This window comes from Cydia strobilella, chromosome 14, assembly GCF_947568885.1.
Source record: "Cydia strobilella chromosome 14, ilCydStro3.1, whole genome shotgun sequence".
Classification (NCBI taxonomy): domain Eukaryota; kingdom Metazoa; phylum Arthropoda; class Insecta; order Lepidoptera; family Tortricidae; genus Cydia; species Cydia strobilella.
Window position 1 is genome coordinate 16,343,203 of NC_086054.1, and position 18,266 is coordinate 16,361,468.

Genomic DNA, 18,266 nt, shown 5'->3' on the forward strand with positions numbered 1-18,266 from the left:
AATTGACATGTAAAAGTGCCCCTGTGGCCTATTTGCTGAATAAATGTTTGATGTTTGATGTTCGAGCAGAAACATTCCTTCGAGAAATATAGGGGACGATAATTCTTACGGTTCACACTTATATTGGTCCGTCCCAATCGAACATTCGCGTTCAAATACAAACACCTCTTTCTCACCAATTCAGATTCGGGCGCCGATGCCGCAATTCGCGGACTTTCCATTTCATTGCACATGTTTTATTCTCGTTGCATTCGGTTGCGTAAGAATGAAAACTCGCAGTGAAAACTAAGTTTGCATTGGAACTCAGTGGGGTTTCAATGAGCCAATCTCGATTTATTGGGAATTCAAATGCATTATCGTAAACATGCCAATTTATAGTCGCGAAGTGAGGTGTATTCCTACCTAAACACAACAAAAACTTAGTAATTATTTAAAACCGGCCAAGTGCGAGTCGGACTCGCCCACCGAGGGTTCCGTACTTTTTAGTATTTGTTGTTATAGCGGAAACAGAAATACATCATGTGTAAAAATTTCAACTGTCTAGCTATCACGGACACGCGGACAGACGGACAGACGGACAGACGGCTAGACGGACAGCGGAGTCTTAGTAATAGGGTCCCGTTTTTACCCTTTGGGTACGGAACCCTATAAATGTAATACCAGCTTTTTCAGCGACCTTTACAGATTACGTATCGTATGCATTTAAGTATTAGTTTTTGACTGACGGTTGCTTATTTAGTTTTAAACAATGCCTATTACAATACTTAGTTATGTGTGTATGTGACATATGTTATGATGATATTTTAAAATAAAACTGATATGGGTAAGTTTTAAGTATTTTATGTCGAAGCTAATTTATTTATACTCCTTTTTCAGAAAATACATAAACATTCCATAGAGTATTTAGTCTATGTAGAATGTATAATAGAAGTACAGACGACGGTTTAGAAGTATCGAAAATCTCATCATATACGATTTTTTTTTAGCCTAATTTAGTGTCCCACTGCTGGGCAAAGGCCTCCTCTCGTTTCCTCCACTCGACCCTGTCGTTTGTAGTTTCCCGCCAATCCGGATAAAATGCGTCCAAGTCGTCCCGCCATCTCCTTTTCTGCCTACCTGCATATACATTAGGCAATTTTTTTCTTTGAAGCCAAAACTATACATAAATTGGGTCTATGGACACAATGGACACCTCACCATTAGAGTGGCGCTTAACTAATTGGCATTACTCAAGGACTAATTAGTCTAATTACTCAAATTATCCGTTAGAGATCAATCAATGAGCGCAGAGATAACTCCGCTAGTGCACATAAACGCTTCCGCTCGTAATTCGTATAATCACTACAGAGTACAGCTAAATGTTTACATACAGTATTTGACCTAAAAGTAATTATATTGAAATAAAACTATGAAAACGGATTATATCGCGTATATTGAATTTATAATACATCCCGACTTTTCGAACCCTTTACAGCGTTCGTGGTCAACGGGTGACTGAGGAAAAACTACAAAGTGCAAAAATACCCACATACTAAAAAATAATGAACCATCATAGACTATAAACGTTAAGGCTGGTTGTACATGCAAAATCGGTTCATAAGGCTGGTTATAAAATACAACTATTTTCAAGTAAAGATATATATATATATACGCGATAAAAAGTTTTCATAGGTTTATTTCATGAGTAACTATCGCGGTAACCGAAGACAATATTAATTATATTGAATTTAAAAGCAATGACAACACGATATTTCCAGTACTTTTGACTGTAGCAAAAATCATGTAATGAGATATAGACTAACAATGAGATCTAATTAGGCGATCAATAAGCGCAGAGATAACTCCACTAGTACAAACAAATGCTTCCGAAGAAACAACCGAACCCGAACAAATGAAATTAGAAATTGAAGCCTTACTTACACCTTGCTCTATCCGAAAACACTCATCATGGCAGTAATCATACAGAGTACATAGGAAATGTTTGTTTTTACACCTGTAAAGGTAGAGTCTTGGTGAGTCCACATAAATAAATAAATATTATAGGACATTCTTACACAGATCATCTAAGTCCCACGGTAAGCCCTAGGAGGCTTGTGTTATGGGTACTCAGACAACGATATATATAATATATAAATACTTAAATACATAGAAAACACCCATAACTTAGGAACAAATATCTGTGCTCATCACACAAATAAATGCCCTTACCGGGATTCGAACCCAGGACCATTGGCTTCACAGGCAGGGTCACTACCCAGTAGGCCAGACTGGTCGTCACATAAAATTGTTACATTAGTAATTACTGTGCAATGTACCCATTTCTCACAGACAATAAAGATTATGATTATGATTATCATTTTATTAACAGTTTTTACGAAGTCAATTGAGTGTTTACTATAATAGTATTGTGACAGCCATAATTTGCTGGCGTTCGTGAGCGACACCCGACACCGCAATCAGGCGGCTAACAGTTACAAACCGTGATACCTTTTACTGGTTAAGCACATATTTTGTTGTTAACATAAACCAATGGAATTGTAAGTTTTTTTCTTTAAATGCTCAGCGTGTAATGAAGTATCACAAATACGTACACATTTTGTTTTGGGTGCGGGAATGATTTCGTGTGTTTTTAACATTGTCTTTTGTAAAATAGTAACCAAACTATGAATTAAAAATAGGTACTAAGCTCCAAATGAGATTAGAAATGTTGATCAGTGTAAAAACTAAAAATAATAAAGAACCTGAATAAAATCGAAACGTTTAAATTATATTTAGCATGATTACCGAAGAAGTATGTAAGTACATATCAGTGTCCAAAAGTCCAAACTGTAAACTGACGGTCAAAAGAGTTTTGCTATCGGTAGGTTTCAAATATAATTCCCTTAAATGCAGAATTCAAATTCCAAAGTGAAACATGTTGAAGAAGACGCACAAATTGCATTCAGGAGCCAGTCACAACTCCCTTTATGTAGTTGCGACAGCTGAATGGAATCGCTGCCAGAGAGCCCATAAAACAATCTGGGACCTAATAGTTACTTCACACATTGCAACTGCTCTTCTCTGCTTACCGAGCGTATAAAAACCTTAGGGATTTTTATTATGATGCGATAAAATTAGGTGAATAGATGGAGTTCCCTATTCTGTTATAGCGCAATATAAGACATACAGTGAAATGTAAATCTCAATCTCGCAATATGAAATGTTCATAATATATTTTTGTATATGACTATTTCTATCTGTTAATACTAATGTAACAGCCCTTGCGGTTCCATTTTGGATAAAAGTTTTCGTGCCCCATAAGAAATTCTAGGAAATTATTAGGATTCTATTAGAAAAATTCTCAAAAAATTCCGTTGCCTTATCCTTCGAACTAGTATCGACCACCAACAAACTACCACCAAACGATTAATAGTCAATATGTGACGTTTTCAACCAAAAGGTACCACATTATCGCTTGTCGATAAGGTTCATTTCTAATTGAAGCTATATAAAAAAAAAAGATAAAGATAAGACATTTATTCGTGACGATCACAACACAAGTACGAACAATATGGAAATAGCGCCTTACTGACAAGCGACAATAAGTACCCTTTTGGTTGAAAATGGCACATATAGTGAGAGTTTTCACTTGATGACAGCGTAATTTCCGCGCTCTATTCGTATGGTCAGCACCTACGGAACGTGCTACATTAAAACAGTTAAGCTAATGCGTGCCTAGTGTTTAAACCGTCGTCTAGACTTACTGAACATGACTGGACTTGGAACTTTGGGAAAGTGAGAAAATCGGAAGTTTCTAAATCAAAGTAACGGATAGGCAAATACTTGTGATTTGGATCCTAATGTGTCAGTTTTAAAATACCAATAGAATTAGTTGAAATTTTTATATTTAATATAATACATGTTTTAAGTAATGCATGTGAATGAAAGCGTATTATATTAACATCTAAAGACCAATCGAATGTTTTCAAACCTTTTCTGCTACATTCGTCTTAATTTGATCTTGAAGAATCATTTCATCTCGAAGCATACATAACTTTACCACGAACTATGAAAATTCTACGTTATTCCACAGACGTTTTAATAAAATTAGGAAATTTTCAGAACCCGTTCAAATACTTTCACCAAAGATAGATATAACTCCGTAATAGATGGATACAGTCTAAGGAAAAAACGTGCCTCGAAAATCAAGAAAATTTGATTCTCGTTCAGAGGGCGCTACTAGTTTTGGCCTACAGTCGTATAGATGGCGTTGACGGTTTCGTTTGTTATTTAACAATTTTAACGCATATCAGTGAAAGAACATGGGTCAAAACAAAATCATATAAATAATTAATGCAAATAAAAAAAATCATTTATCTATATTTAAATACATTCTATCGTATTTTTATAAATCTTTATTTTTAGTTTTAAAGTGTGTCGACAGATGGCAGTGAATTTACTGGGGTTACAAAATTTACTATGACAGTACCGCTCTAGTATAAGTTACTCTATGCTTTCAGCGAAATGGAAATGTAATATTATCATACTCAGGAGCATAATAGTACAACAAGTCTGCGAACAGCAGCTCTTTAAAAGAGATGCACATATATATGTAAGCATAACAGCTAGTGAATTGAATACCAGCATCGTTTGACAAAGACTTTAAAGGGAAGCGGATACTTAGGCTGTGCGTCCCACTCGTCGTAAAAGGCTGTAATTGTCTGTGGCTGTGGCGCTGTGGGTTACTGTCTGAGACATATTAAGTAGAGTTAACGACAGACTTTAGAATAAGATAGAAATACATTAGTTTTACAAAATTCACGCGGAAAAACGGACAAGTCAAGCCGAAATTCGTCAGTCATTGTTTGGTAATATTTCATGACTTTGCTAACAAATTGGCAGTATATTCTCGAGCTTTACGGATTTGATTGAATTAGCTGCCATACAAGGCAAAAGCATTTCGTAAGGGACATTCTCGTGGAATGCCTTATCGGCCGTTTTAACCTACTCGTATCTTGACACACCGTTACAACAAATCATCCGTCAGAGGCAGTGGCCATTGATGATGATGTATTTGTGTTATTGATTCTCAAAAGGAATTTCTATGAAGATACTAACACTTTAGTACAATTATCGTATGAATATTAGATTATACTTGTATTCCTTTAAGATAAGGTCGAGAAAGGTATATTTAACAGTTCAACCGGTGCTAAAGCGTAATCGCACCTCTTCGTTATCAATCAATCAATAATAATTTATTTAGAACAAAAGTCCATACACATTCCATAAGGTATCATTTAATGCACATATAGACAAAATAGTTCAAAGAGCATTTAGAAATTTAGGCCTCATCAATAGACTCAGTAAACCCTTTAAAACCAACAAAACAATTAAAATTCTCTACTTCTCGTTTGTAAGATCCATATTAGATTTCGGTAGTGTTGTATGGAGCCCTTACTTCCAGTGCCATAAATCTAGAATAGAGAAAGTCCAAAAAAAATTTATTAAAATACTCAACTATCGCAATTTTCGTATTAACTCAAGTTACCAGGAATCTCTAAAGCACTACCGACTTCTATCTTTAGAGAACAGACGCAAATTGACTGATGCGACAATTTTATTTAAAATTATAAATAATCTCATCGACTCTCCTACTTTGTTATCTAAAATAAGGCTTTCGTGTAGTAATCGTCCAGCTCGCTCCTCACGTAAAAAAAAAAAAAAAAATCTATTTTCACCTCCCCACTTTAAGAAAAAATACACAAAAAATTGTTTTCTCTCCCGTGCGCCTGAAATGTATAATAATCAGTTTTTGCATATAAACCCTTTTAATGTATCCATTTTATCTTTTAAAAACGAAATATCTAATTGCTTATTAAAACATCCCCGTCAATAACTCTTAATAATTGGAACTTTGAATAATGTAAAACGTAAATGATGTATGTATTATCGATTATAAGGATATAGATTTTAAGAACCTTCAGTTTGCTACTTTCCATTTAATAAGTATTTCCTATAAATTGTCATTTAATTAAACTGTTACTCGGATTCGTCGACAACTTAACTGACAGTGGAAGGTTTTCAAAATTCATTACATATACGTATGTATACAAAGTACTCAGTTATCAGTTTAAATGTTGTAAACCTGTCCGTTGGGTTGCACGATGAATCTCTCTACCACTCAGTATCAACTCTTATAATGTTTCTATAATATCACATGTAAAAAATTTCGGCACTGTTTGTCTTCTCTGTAGTCTATTTATTGTATCTTTCTATGTAATGACTGTTTGTTGCCATAATAAAAAAAAAAAATGTGTTAGTAACATACATACTAATCATGGAGACTGTATAAAGGAGCCAAATCTCTATGTATGAAAAGTGTCCATCAAAAAACAGTAATTAGGCGGCGCCACCATACACCGAAATACTACCAAAAACAACCTACGTAATTTGGTCGGGTTATTTGTTGCCTTATATGGTTCATGTTATACTCATGTCCCAGAGCCTAACTAGCGCCACCGGAGAGATTAGGAACTATTATTTAAAGCTTAACGCGGTCACTTTTACAACAATTCTGCCATAAGAGATTGCGATCCTTTCTATACCATCCATAATACTAATACTTAAATCTAGGGTTATTACAAACATAACATTAATACAGATTTTTACATAATGGGGCATGTAGCTGCACCCAGTGCTTTAGCCACGGCGAGTTCCACCGGTCGGCCAACGTGCACAGGATGGTATTCGAGCTGGCGCGCCATCGCATTAACAGCGAGCTACACCGCTTCCTGATGATCGCGTGGAAGCCATCGATCCGTTATATCACTGAACGCGATTTCCTAGTATCGAACTTGTATTGGAATTTGAACTTGCTGTCAAGTATTTAATATGCGACAGTTGTGAGATTATTTGAAATATAAGTATTATGTACCTTAAAGAAATATTTCTGAAACATGCACGGAAATATCGTCTTTATATTCCAGCTAAGAGACCGTTAGCATTGCGATTCGCGTTACGGGTAATAGAGATGCCATGAATTAGATTTTTTATACATACCGATAAAATCGGGGAAATCATAAAAGTACGGTTATGAGTACTTACCCTCAACCTAACGCGTTGGTTTAAAGTAATGAGAATCGTTATTTTCGAAAACATAAAAATAAAAACAATAGCTAATGGTTTCTGAATTTTATGATGAAAAACTGGATAATACCTAACTTAAAACGTTACAAGCGCGTATGATGAATATTATGATTGTGTGGCAGCAAAAGAGTCATGTCAGGATTGATAATAAGATTAAGAGGCCGGTGTTGAGTTTGGAGCAAAAATGTAAAATTGATAGATTTATACGTCGTTGAAATTATACACGTTTTGTTACGTAATAACTAAATAACAAGTATTGGTTTCTATTAGCACGTCTTCTCATCTTGCCTTTTAATAATGGGGTCGCGAGCGTGCGTCACCGGTAATATATGAAGAGAAGGGGCAGTTTTTAAAAATTCATCAAAAAATTATGGTGGTAAATTATACAAATTGATTTATAAGAATAGTTTCAGCAAATGTTGTAGATTGTTTAAGTATCAAAATTACATTGCAATTAAGTCTATTTCAGAAGAGTTGTCACTTGTTTTGAAGTAATTTCTGTAGAAAATTGAATTCGTTTAACTTTCATTTCCTCGAACTCTAAGTAATATAACAAAAATGTAATTTGAAAAAGGTCAAGTACAGAATATGTGTAATACAAATTAAAAGTAAAAACTCGTTTTTTATGCGTTTGATAAAAACCCCCCTGATAAAAATGTGTAAATAAATTGAATTGTCTAAAATTTATAAACATTTTAATAAACATAATATTTGAGAAAAGACCAGAACTCAGTTAATTTATTTACACACTTCTCAGCCCCCCCCTTATTTCCTAACCTCTGCGTAATCACTTAACTGCATCGGCATTTCTATTAATGCACACGACCGAATATGGACGAATCGTTGAAACATGCGGGCGATCAGATTACTTAATTATGGTGATCGCTAAACTTCCCTTGTGCAGTCCTGTCACTGGCAAACTAATGAATTTTTGTCGGCATATGAAAGGCATCTGATGATGGATGGTGGAATGATTATATTGCGTCGCTTCAACGATATATGAACTTGTACATAATTGATAGATATATTATGTAAGTGGTTGCGTTATACAGATGTCCGGTTTTTAGCTTATAAATATTGTATACATTCTCTAACTGAATAATGGGTTAGAATTTCTGTTGTTTTTTTTTTATACCACGTCGGTGACAATCAAGCATACGGCCCGCCTATGTTTAGTGATAGTCTTAGATATATCAGTGTACACGATCTCTATTGCGCCTATTATCACAGAATAACTAATAGTACTACCGTACAGAAAATTCAATCCTTCACAAAAGCCAGATTTAGGTATAAAATTATACCTACACTCGCCGCTTGCAAGCAAAATTGAAACTTATAACCGCGCACGAACCGTGAATCTTCTTTGCGCGCCGCAGTTTTATGACCGAGTTGCAAGTGTCGGCACGGGGTTGTCACTTGACAAGTTTTTGTACCTATACCTACTGATTTATTATTTTTAAGATAAATATGTAGGAATTACAAACGTTGATTCTGTAAACATAAAATTTTTAGCCACAGAAGTACTTATTCCTTTGAAAATATGTCGGTCAATATAGTCCGGAATTTAAAAAATATGTTTTTTCTGCTTCCTTGTTCTTCCGTTTATTCAGACATCCGTAAACAGAACATTATCTTTTATACAGGTTACAGATTAGATTGCGAATTAGGTTTCGAAGCCATTGCGTATTTTCAATTTTGCGCGAGCGCCACGTGACACGACTATCGTGCGAGCCGAGCGGCAGCCCACTGCCATACACCTTCCCGGGCGGTGCGCCGGACAAATATACCTAAACTGCGCAGTGACACCCCCCTGCTATTATACAGGGCGATCAATCCAAATGGGTCAGTAGATCAGTCGTAACCGGGAATCGAACCTGGTCAATATTCTTTATGTAATCGCATGTAGTATTTGTTTGTATAATTGATCCTTAAAGTATAAGGTTATGTATGAGAGATTTAATAAAAAATGCCATTATTATTAAATCTATAATCGAAGCCATGGTTCCTAAGAACAGATGTCGCAATCTCTCATAGTTTCTGACTTCTCCCTACAGTACCTACTGACTCATTTGGATTGATCACCCTGTATACTAGCTTTCGCCCGCAATTTCGTCTGCGTGGAATTAGTAATTAGAATATTGAGTTTTATTCCCTCCCTACTTAATAAATTATTGATTCCCCATACAAACTTTCACCCCCCTTTTTACACCCTTAAGATATGATTTCGGGGATAAACACTATTCTATATCTCTACCCACATTTCAAACTATCTCCATACCAAATATCATCTAAATCGGTTCAGCGGTTATTGATTCCCCATTCAAATTTCCACCCCCATAAAGGATGATTGCTGCATGGGATAACAACTATCCTATGTCCTTCCCCGGGACTCAAACTATATCTATACCAAATTTCAACTAAATTGGTTCAGCGGTATAGGCGTGAAGAGGTAACAGACAGACAGACACACTTTCGCATTTATAATATTAGTACGGATTTATTTGTCTACGGCTAATAATTGAATTTCAACTTCGTTTTGTTTTGCGAGTATTCATGATGTTGTGACATTCTTTATTTTAGCATAGGAATGGTAATCAGACACTATCAGGCCAATTCGAACTGGCACCTGACATCAAAACGATATTTGAATCATATTAGTTAGCTGTCATTTGCGCGGGCGGGCGTCACGCTCGCACAAATACATGCGCGGACAAGTACGAGCGAAATGTACGAGTACAGATATACCTACTCGTAATTGTCGGAAATTCGCTTATTATGGCATCTGCAGAGATAACTGACACTCCACCCCTTTGTCTTACAAATTTCTACACAAAGGGTCAATGTTTCTACAGATCAAGAGAATATCCTGTGTCATCCGACTATTGCAAAATAATAAACAAAGATGGAGAGGACGGGAAAACCAACCTTCGACACTTGATAACCTGCCGACTCCAGCTTTGAGTTTCTTCTTTTGGCACAATCAAACTTTATTCAGTTCACAATTCACAGGGCGGCACTGATGTCCATGGAGTACTTTTTCACATGATTTTGAGTTTATTTAGATGAGCCAATTTTTGAGCTCGCGCGCGGTGATAGGTTTAGGTGGCACTGGCGGTTGAATGAGGGGAGTGGGGGAATAGGAAAATATGTTGCCAGGTATAAATATATAATAGGTGCGTTCGAGTGGTGTGTATGAGATAATAAAAATAAACTTAAAATTAATTAGAAAATGTATGAAATATTCACAATGGCGTTGCCAACTTCGGGGCGCCTAGAGGTTTCCTCTACATTGCGTTAAGAGTAAAAAATTAATCTAGGTACTAATACTAAGGATTATTTTCCTTTTTAAACTAAGTTTGTACTATACTAAACTTAACTATTGCGTAGGTAGCGGGCAGAGCCGAGTTACAGGACGGACATAAGTTCCTGAAGAAGTAATTACTTTTGCGACGCGAATTACATTATCTTTTCCTGGGAAAACCTCTGAGACAACAGCGAGAGGCCAGAACATAGGATGAGCGTGATCATCTTTAATGACAACAACTGTTCCCACACTCACAGGTTTGGAAGGTGAATTCCATTTATCGCGTTGTTGAAGAGAAGTGAGATATTCCGTGCTGAAACGGTTCCAATAACTTTGAACAATTTTATTTAGGAGCTGATAGCGAGTTAACATATTATTTGAAATATTACTGTCAATTTTCTCAGCGGGTAAAAATTTAAGTGGAGTAATATTTAAGAAATGACTTGGAGATAACGCGGTCGGATCGGAAGGATCCGATGATAGGACGCAAATTGGACGACCGTTAAGAAGCCCCTCAATTTGAACCAAAATAGAATTAAATTCTTCGTAGGTTAAAATTTGATTCCCTATAGATTTGTATAAGTGAGTTTTGACTGACTTGATATTAGTTTCACTCAATCCGTTAAAATGCGGTCCATAAGGTGGACTGTGTTTAAATTGAATCTTGTGTTGAGCAAGGTAATTACTCAAATAGTTGTTATAATCAGTGGACTGTATTAGCGGGTAAATTTCGTTTAATTTGTTTTTCGCACCAATGAAATTTGTACCTCCGTCACTATATAAAATGGAAACAGGACCTCTGCGTGAAATGAAACGTTTGAAAGCGGCAAGAAATAAGTCCGTGCTTAGATCGGAGACCAATTCTAAATGAATGGCTTTTGTTGTTAAGCAAACAAACAGACAGATATAAGCCTTATGGCTTTTAACTCCGCGGCGGCGTATATGAGTAATATAGAATGGTCCGCCGTAATCGACAGCTGTGTGTACGAATGCCTTGACTTGAGAGACGCGTATAGCGGGGAGGTCACCCATCGGTGGCTGAGTAGATAATGGTTTGAGTTTGAAACCGGAGTTGCATTTGTGTACTCTTTGGCGAATTAAATTTCGAGCAGATAAAATCCAATATTTTTGTCTAATTAATGCTAGTACTAAGGCGGGACCAGTTTGCAGGTTCGACGAGTGATAATAATCTACTAAAAGCGATACTATTCTACTTTTTGCAGACAATAGTATTTGATGTTTTTGATCGAAACCTAATTGAGAATGAGTTAGTCTACCTCCTACTCTTAGGAGACCCTGGTCGTCAATAAATGGATGCAGTTTTAAAACTGATTTACTAGGAATTAGTTTGTTATTTTGAATAGCATTAAGCTCGCGAGAGAAATGTGTTGCTTGCTCGTAGCGTAGCACGCGGTATTCTGCATATTCTAAGTCATTTGGAGTTATGGAACCTTGAGAGTGAAGTAATTTTGAAAAGCGAAATGCGTATACGAGTGAGCGAATGAGTTTAATCCACGTCGAACATCTTACAGCGAGGTCATGAATTGGGTGCGTAGGTTCGACCGTAGGTAATACAGTTTGCGCGAGAAGCGAAGTAACTTTAATTTCTTGTAAATCATCTTGTTTATTATGATTTATTTTAAATTCCTTTACAGGCCAGGTATTAATCGGAGCGGATAACCATTGCGGGCCGTGGAACCAGAGGGAGTTATTTATTAATCCTATTGGCGTTACAGGTCGCGATACAATATCTGCAGGGTTCTCTACGCCACGAACGTGGAACCAGTGGGAAGCGGGTAAGTATTCATTTATTTGAGCGATACGATTAGCTACAAATGTTTGAAACTTATAAGCGGGCGAATGAATCCATGTGAGTGTTACAGTGGCGTCTGAAAAAGCGTATATTTTATTTATAGTGCATCGTTTACTTAGGACATCGCGAACGGAATTTATTAATTTTGCGAGTAATACGGCAGCGCAGAGCTCTAAGCGAGCGAGGGTTTTATTAGAGTTGGAAACTTTTGATTTAGCGGTGAGTAATTCTACTGAATTTGCGGTTGAGTTTTCATCTGAGTCTACGCGTACATAGATCGCAGCACCATAGCACTGCTGGCTAGCGTCGGCGAATCCGATTAAAGTTATTCTATTTTTGGACGTGATGCCAGTATGGCGCGGTATTTTAATTTCTGATAAATGCGGAAGTTCCTGGTGGAATTGTTTCCATTTGGAGACAATGAAGTCAGGCACTTCATCATCCCAATCGAGTTGAAGTTTAAAACATTCTTGAATGAGTAATTTCATATAAGCTACAACCGGGCTAATTAGACCTAGCGGGTCGAACAAGCGCGCGGTGACAGACAGAATCGAGCGTTTAGTACAAGTTTCTGGAAAATCTATGTTTGTTTTAAAGTGAAATTGATCATCCGTAGGCTGCCATTGCATACCTACGATTTTAGTATCAGCGTTGGGATCATCATCAAATTTGACTGCAAGAGGGCTTTTCTGAGCGGATGGGACGCGCGACATGAGTTGAGTATCATTTGAAATCCATTTAACTAAGTTGAAACCTCCCGATTTGAACATAGCGGTCATCTCTTTATATATTTTTTCTGCCGTATCCACGTTATCAACTGAACTAACGTAATCGTCAACGTACATATGGTTTTCGGCTTCATAAGCGGCGAGCGGGAATGAATCACGGCTATCTGCGGCAAGTTGTCGCACGACGCGCAAAGCTAAATAGGGTGAACTAGAAACACCGAAACAGACTCGACTAAATTGATATATTTCGATCGGTGAATTAGTGTCAAACCTAAATAAAATTCTTTGGAATGAGTGATGATCAGGAGAAAGTTTCACTTGAAAATACATTTTTTCGATATCTGCGGAAATTGCAATTGAGAACATGCGGAGATTTAAAAGCAATTCGAAAATATTATTCTGTAGAACTGGACCTACGTAAAGTAAATCATTAAGGGATTTTCCTGAGGTGGTTTTACAACCAGCGTTCAGTACGATACGCGTCTTTGAAGTTTCTTTGTCGGGACGATAAACGGCCCTATGCGGTATGTAATAAGAATCAGTGTTTTGAAAATTATTCGGAACCTTTATTAAATAACCTTGATCTATGTAAGTTTGAATAGTTGCGTTATAATCGGATCGTAATCCAGTTGAGTCGAGTTTCTTTTCTAAATTTAATAAGCGGTGCTTCGCTGCAGAATAAGATGATCCTAATTCGGCAGGTGAGTGTTTGAACGGAAGAGCAACGGTATAGGTACCGTCGTCCTCGCGCGTATAAGTTGACTGAAAATGTTTTTCACATGCTTCGTCATCTGGACTAAAATGGGTTTTTTCTGGGACGTTTTCGATTTCCCAAAAGCGTTGCGTTAATTGATCGAGAGCAAAATCTTCAGTTTGGCAAAAGAAAGTCTTTTCCAAATTGTGAGCGTTTAAAGAGAGAGTTTTATTTTCGAGCGAATGAGGAAAACAATGCGCCCTTCCTCCGGCGATATATCCGAGAGTAGTTTCGATACCTACAACCGAGGAAGTCGGCGAGGTCACCTTACCTGGTCCGAGTAACGTGGGGAATAATTCATTACCTATCAAACAATCTATCTCGCCCGGTAAGTAATATTCATCATCGGCCATCGGCAAACCTTGAAGATGGTCTAATTGCGTGATTTCTAGCTCGGCGTTAGGTAAAATGTCCGTAATTTCATTCATAACGCGGCAACAAACGGTATAGGAACAGCGTGAGTCGAATCGAGAGTGTATTGTAAGTTGCGTTATTCCGAACGCGCGGTCTTGTATTTTTCCTATGCCATTAATAATAGCGGGTGCGGGAGTAACTTTTAAATTTAAGCGTTCACAGCAAGCCTTTGTTATGAAATTAGTAGCCGCTCCCGTATCCAAGAATACACGGAGGCGATGCGTTTGATTATTACTATAAACGTTAACAGACGCAGTCGGGCATAAAACTAAAGTGTCACTATTTAAATTTCGAGCGGGAATTGTAACAGAAAGCGCGAGGTTATCGTTTGTCTGGCCGCCGTTCGTGCGGGCTGCAGTCGCCGTAGGCGAGCGCGGCTGACGCGGCGGGTGGGACAGAGACGGAAGATTCGATGTGCTACTACTGCTTGGACGCGGTGCTGGAGCAGCGCTCGTGCCAGCCGAGTTGTTATTATTGTTTATATTTGAATCAGCTGATTGCAAGGAATGCGTTGTATTCGACTGGGTCTCGTAATGTAACAAAGAATGATGTTTCTTATTGCAAATCGAACACCTATTTGTTGATTTACATGTACTAATATGATGAAAACCTAAACAGTTTATGCAAAATGTGTGTTGACGAACTATGTCGTTGCGCGTTTGAGTATTTTGTTGTAAGAAATATTCACATTTAAATAGCGGGTGAGAGAATTGAGATTTACACAGTTTGCATGAGCGAGATTGAGTGAGACTGAGAATGTCAGAGTTGTTAAACTTGCTGTAAGTTTGAGGTTGCGGATTTGTAACTTGAGTACAGAATGTTTTTATTTTATTAGTTTGCGTTGCGGGTTTGTTAGTACTGAATGATTGAGTGCGAGAATTATTATTATAAATTTGCGTGTGAGAGCGAGACGGTGCGTGAAGTACTTGGAGTTTACTCTGTTCGGTTAGAAATTTCTTTAAATCACTAAATTTAGGAATGTCAATATGTCTATGAGCTTGTTCGAACAGGTCAATCATAGATTTGTCCAACTTACTTAAGGCAATATGAGTTAGGATGAAATCTGATAAGTTATCAATTTTCAAGCGCTGTAATGCCGCTTCAGCGGAACAAAAATTATCAAGTATATTATCGACTGACTGCCCAGTCTTTTGTTGTAACATTTGATCTAGATAGACAGAAGCCTGTACCCTAGTATCTTGGTATTTTGCTAGAAGAGCTTGCCATATGATGTCATAGTTTTCAGAGGTAGCGATTATTCCGGAACAAACATTGAGTGCTTTGCCGGAGAGACAGCCTATTAGGTACTGGACCTTTTCAGCATTTGTTAGGCGAGTATTAGTGTGTATGACACTGCGGAAATTTTCATAGAATACTGGCCACTTAGTAGGAGTACCATCAAAACCTATGAGTTGAAGAGGGGGTAACTTCGTATTAAAATTATTATTTTTCTTTTGGTCCTCAAGCTCTTGCTTCAAAATAGTTTCTTTTTGTTTAACGTAACAATATAACTCATCGAATGTATTTAAAATACTATAACTCGGCTGAGCCTCAGGATTTACTTTGAGTTGTTCAATTATAAGTTTATCTACGGTTTCAATATAATCTGAACGCGTTTTATCAGCGGATTGAGTCCTCGCTAAAAACTGCGTGCGAGTGACATCATCGGAAACCCTCAAGCTTAAATTATAAACTTCTTGAATTATTTGAAACAGAAATTGTTTTTTATGTTCTAAAAAGGTAATCATCACTTCTTCGTCGTCTTTCATTTTGTAATGAGTCAGTTAATAATAAGGTAAGTATGCGTAATTTGCGTAAAGTTATAAAATGAGAGTGTTGTATATAAGTAAAACAAAATCAAAGCGACGAGGTTGATGAATTTTGCGGGCGAGTTTAACTACAAATATGGCGGGTTGGTAGGTAGATAAATCGCGCGAGCGGCGAACAAATTTTTACAATTGATTTTACGAAATATGCGCGATCTACCAAAAATATGCTTTTAATCTTATAGAATGAGTAAAATAACTGGTATTTATTAATAATTAGTTGCGAAATGAGATGAAATAAGCGTGATGTGAACCAATTAAAGTATGACGGCACGTTGTGCGTTTTTAACAAATATACGTATAAATTATACTTTTGAGTGTGTGATTACTGTAAATATGTATGAAATAATGATATATTGATATAGGAAGGATCCGGTTCGAAGGACCAACACTTGGAGAGGACGGGAAAACCAACCTTCGACACTTGATAACCTGCCGACTCCAGCTTTGAGTTTCTTCTTTTGGCACAATCAAACTTTATTCAGTTCACAATTCACAGGGCGGCACTGATGTCCATGGAGTACTTTTTCACATGATTTTGAGTTTATTTAGATGAGCCAATTTTTGAGCTCGCGCGCGGTGATAGGTTTAGGTGGCACTGGCGGTTGAATGAGGGGAGTGGGGGAATAGGAAAATATGTTGCCAGGTATAAATATATAATAGGTGCGTTCGAGTGGTGTGTATGAGATAATAAAAATAAACTTAAAATTAATTAGAAAATGTATGAAATATTCACAATGGCGTTGCCAAAAGAAAAGAATTGTTCGACATAAATATATGCAAGTTAATCAGCATGTTACATCAGCCGTAAACCTAGAAAGACTTGAGTCAGTTCATGCCTATTGTCTGAGATCTTCGTTATCGGTGCATCTCAATGCAGTTACACCTACAAGACAAAGCCTCAATCAGATGCGATTGAACACGGGTCAAAATGTCACCGGTGGGGCAACAACTAACAATGCAAGTTTTAACAGCAAAACTGACCAGTTGTAGATTGTATGTCTTTGCAATAGGGTCTACGACTAATCATTTAATAGTGTGGACTATAGCAACACGAAAATACATACTGATCAGTTTTTTCTTATAAATTGTTAGAAATTACGAGTGACTGGAGATTGGTTAATATTATATCTGTGATCAGATGTGATTAGCTACGGGTCAGATGTCGCCGATGAAGAAAAGACGCCGACAATGCTGATAATAAGGAAATGTAAAGATGAATAATTAATAATAACCTTCACCTACGGTGTTTGTCTCGTTATACTACTATGGAAAATTTTAATAATATTTATGTATAATTAATTCATGTTGCAACAGTAAAGATTCGTTTTGTCTTTAAATGGAATAGAAAATTCAATTGCGCGCAATTTATCTTTGTTTACGAAAAAATGCCAGTCTAAAGTAAATAGGTTATAGTGAGGAATGCGCTTAGTTTATCTCTTATGTGTCATCTCTGCATGCCCATTCATGAGTCTTTCAGCCCGTCTATTTATATGTCAGTGTTTGTATTTCTGATGTACTGTGTTTATCTGATGTATGTTTGTTTGATGAACTTTATTTTAATGTCTGTCTACAGTCCGTCTACGTTAAGTTTGCATTGACTCGACCATTTATTATGGATGGCCATATTTGTCGCAGTAACTAAATTTCGCACGTCAGCAAAGTTGAGGCAGACGGACTCTAATTTACCAATTCTGTCTTGTAAAACTGTGGAGACGCATCAAATACCTCTCGCAACATATATTTTTTGATACTTATTATAGTCATCATTTTTGTTAGTCTGCCTCATGCTGCCACTGCCTGTTAAAATATCTGTTAGTGCTCGCGTCTTGGGGGTCAACATCACTAAACTCACCTTTCTCTATTCATAAGGCCGTTCCACTTTTTTGCCCACCCTCTCAATAGTTAGATAATGGTGACCTGTCTTTAATTCTGCTCAACTATCTTTCGTCTCTATATGTCAGAACCAAGCCTAACTCCACAATCAAACACTAATCTAAACTCACCTTTCTCTATAAGGTCGTTCCATTTCTTCGCCCACCCTCTCAAACTTTTGGCATAAGTCTTCTCTATATCCGCCCTCTCCTGTACGAGGGCCTGTAGCTCCCCACATAGCCTGTGCCCGTCGTCGACTCGCCTCGTGGTCCGCTTGTAGTTGCCGGGCTCCCAGAAGGAGTCGGAAGTGACTGTGAGCATGGACTGCTCGTCGCTGTGGTGCGACATGGCGGTGCGACACTCACACACCGCCCCTCTGGAAAGAAGGAAAAACAGGTTTAGAACAACCAGCCAGCACCATCTTTCG

General features: G+C 37.3%; 1 protein-coding gene across 4 annotated transcripts in view; it reads right to left on the reverse strand.

The window, feature by feature from the left end:
* LOC134747305 (protein kinase C and casein kinase substrate in neurons protein 1) overlaps positions 1-18,266 on the reverse strand; it is a 196,610-nt gene that overhangs the window by 90,010 nt on the left and 88,334 nt on the right. For all 4 annotated transcript variants that reach the window (XM_063681931.1, XM_063681930.1, XM_063681929.1 and 1 more), the window contains one exon: positions 17,971-18,215. In XM_063681931.1, coding sequence (XP_063538001.1) covers positions 17,971-18,187 — 217 coding nt within the window. In that variant the 5' untranslated portion in view covers positions 18,188-18,215. The remainder of the gene's footprint in view (positions 1-17,970; positions 18,216-18,266) is intronic.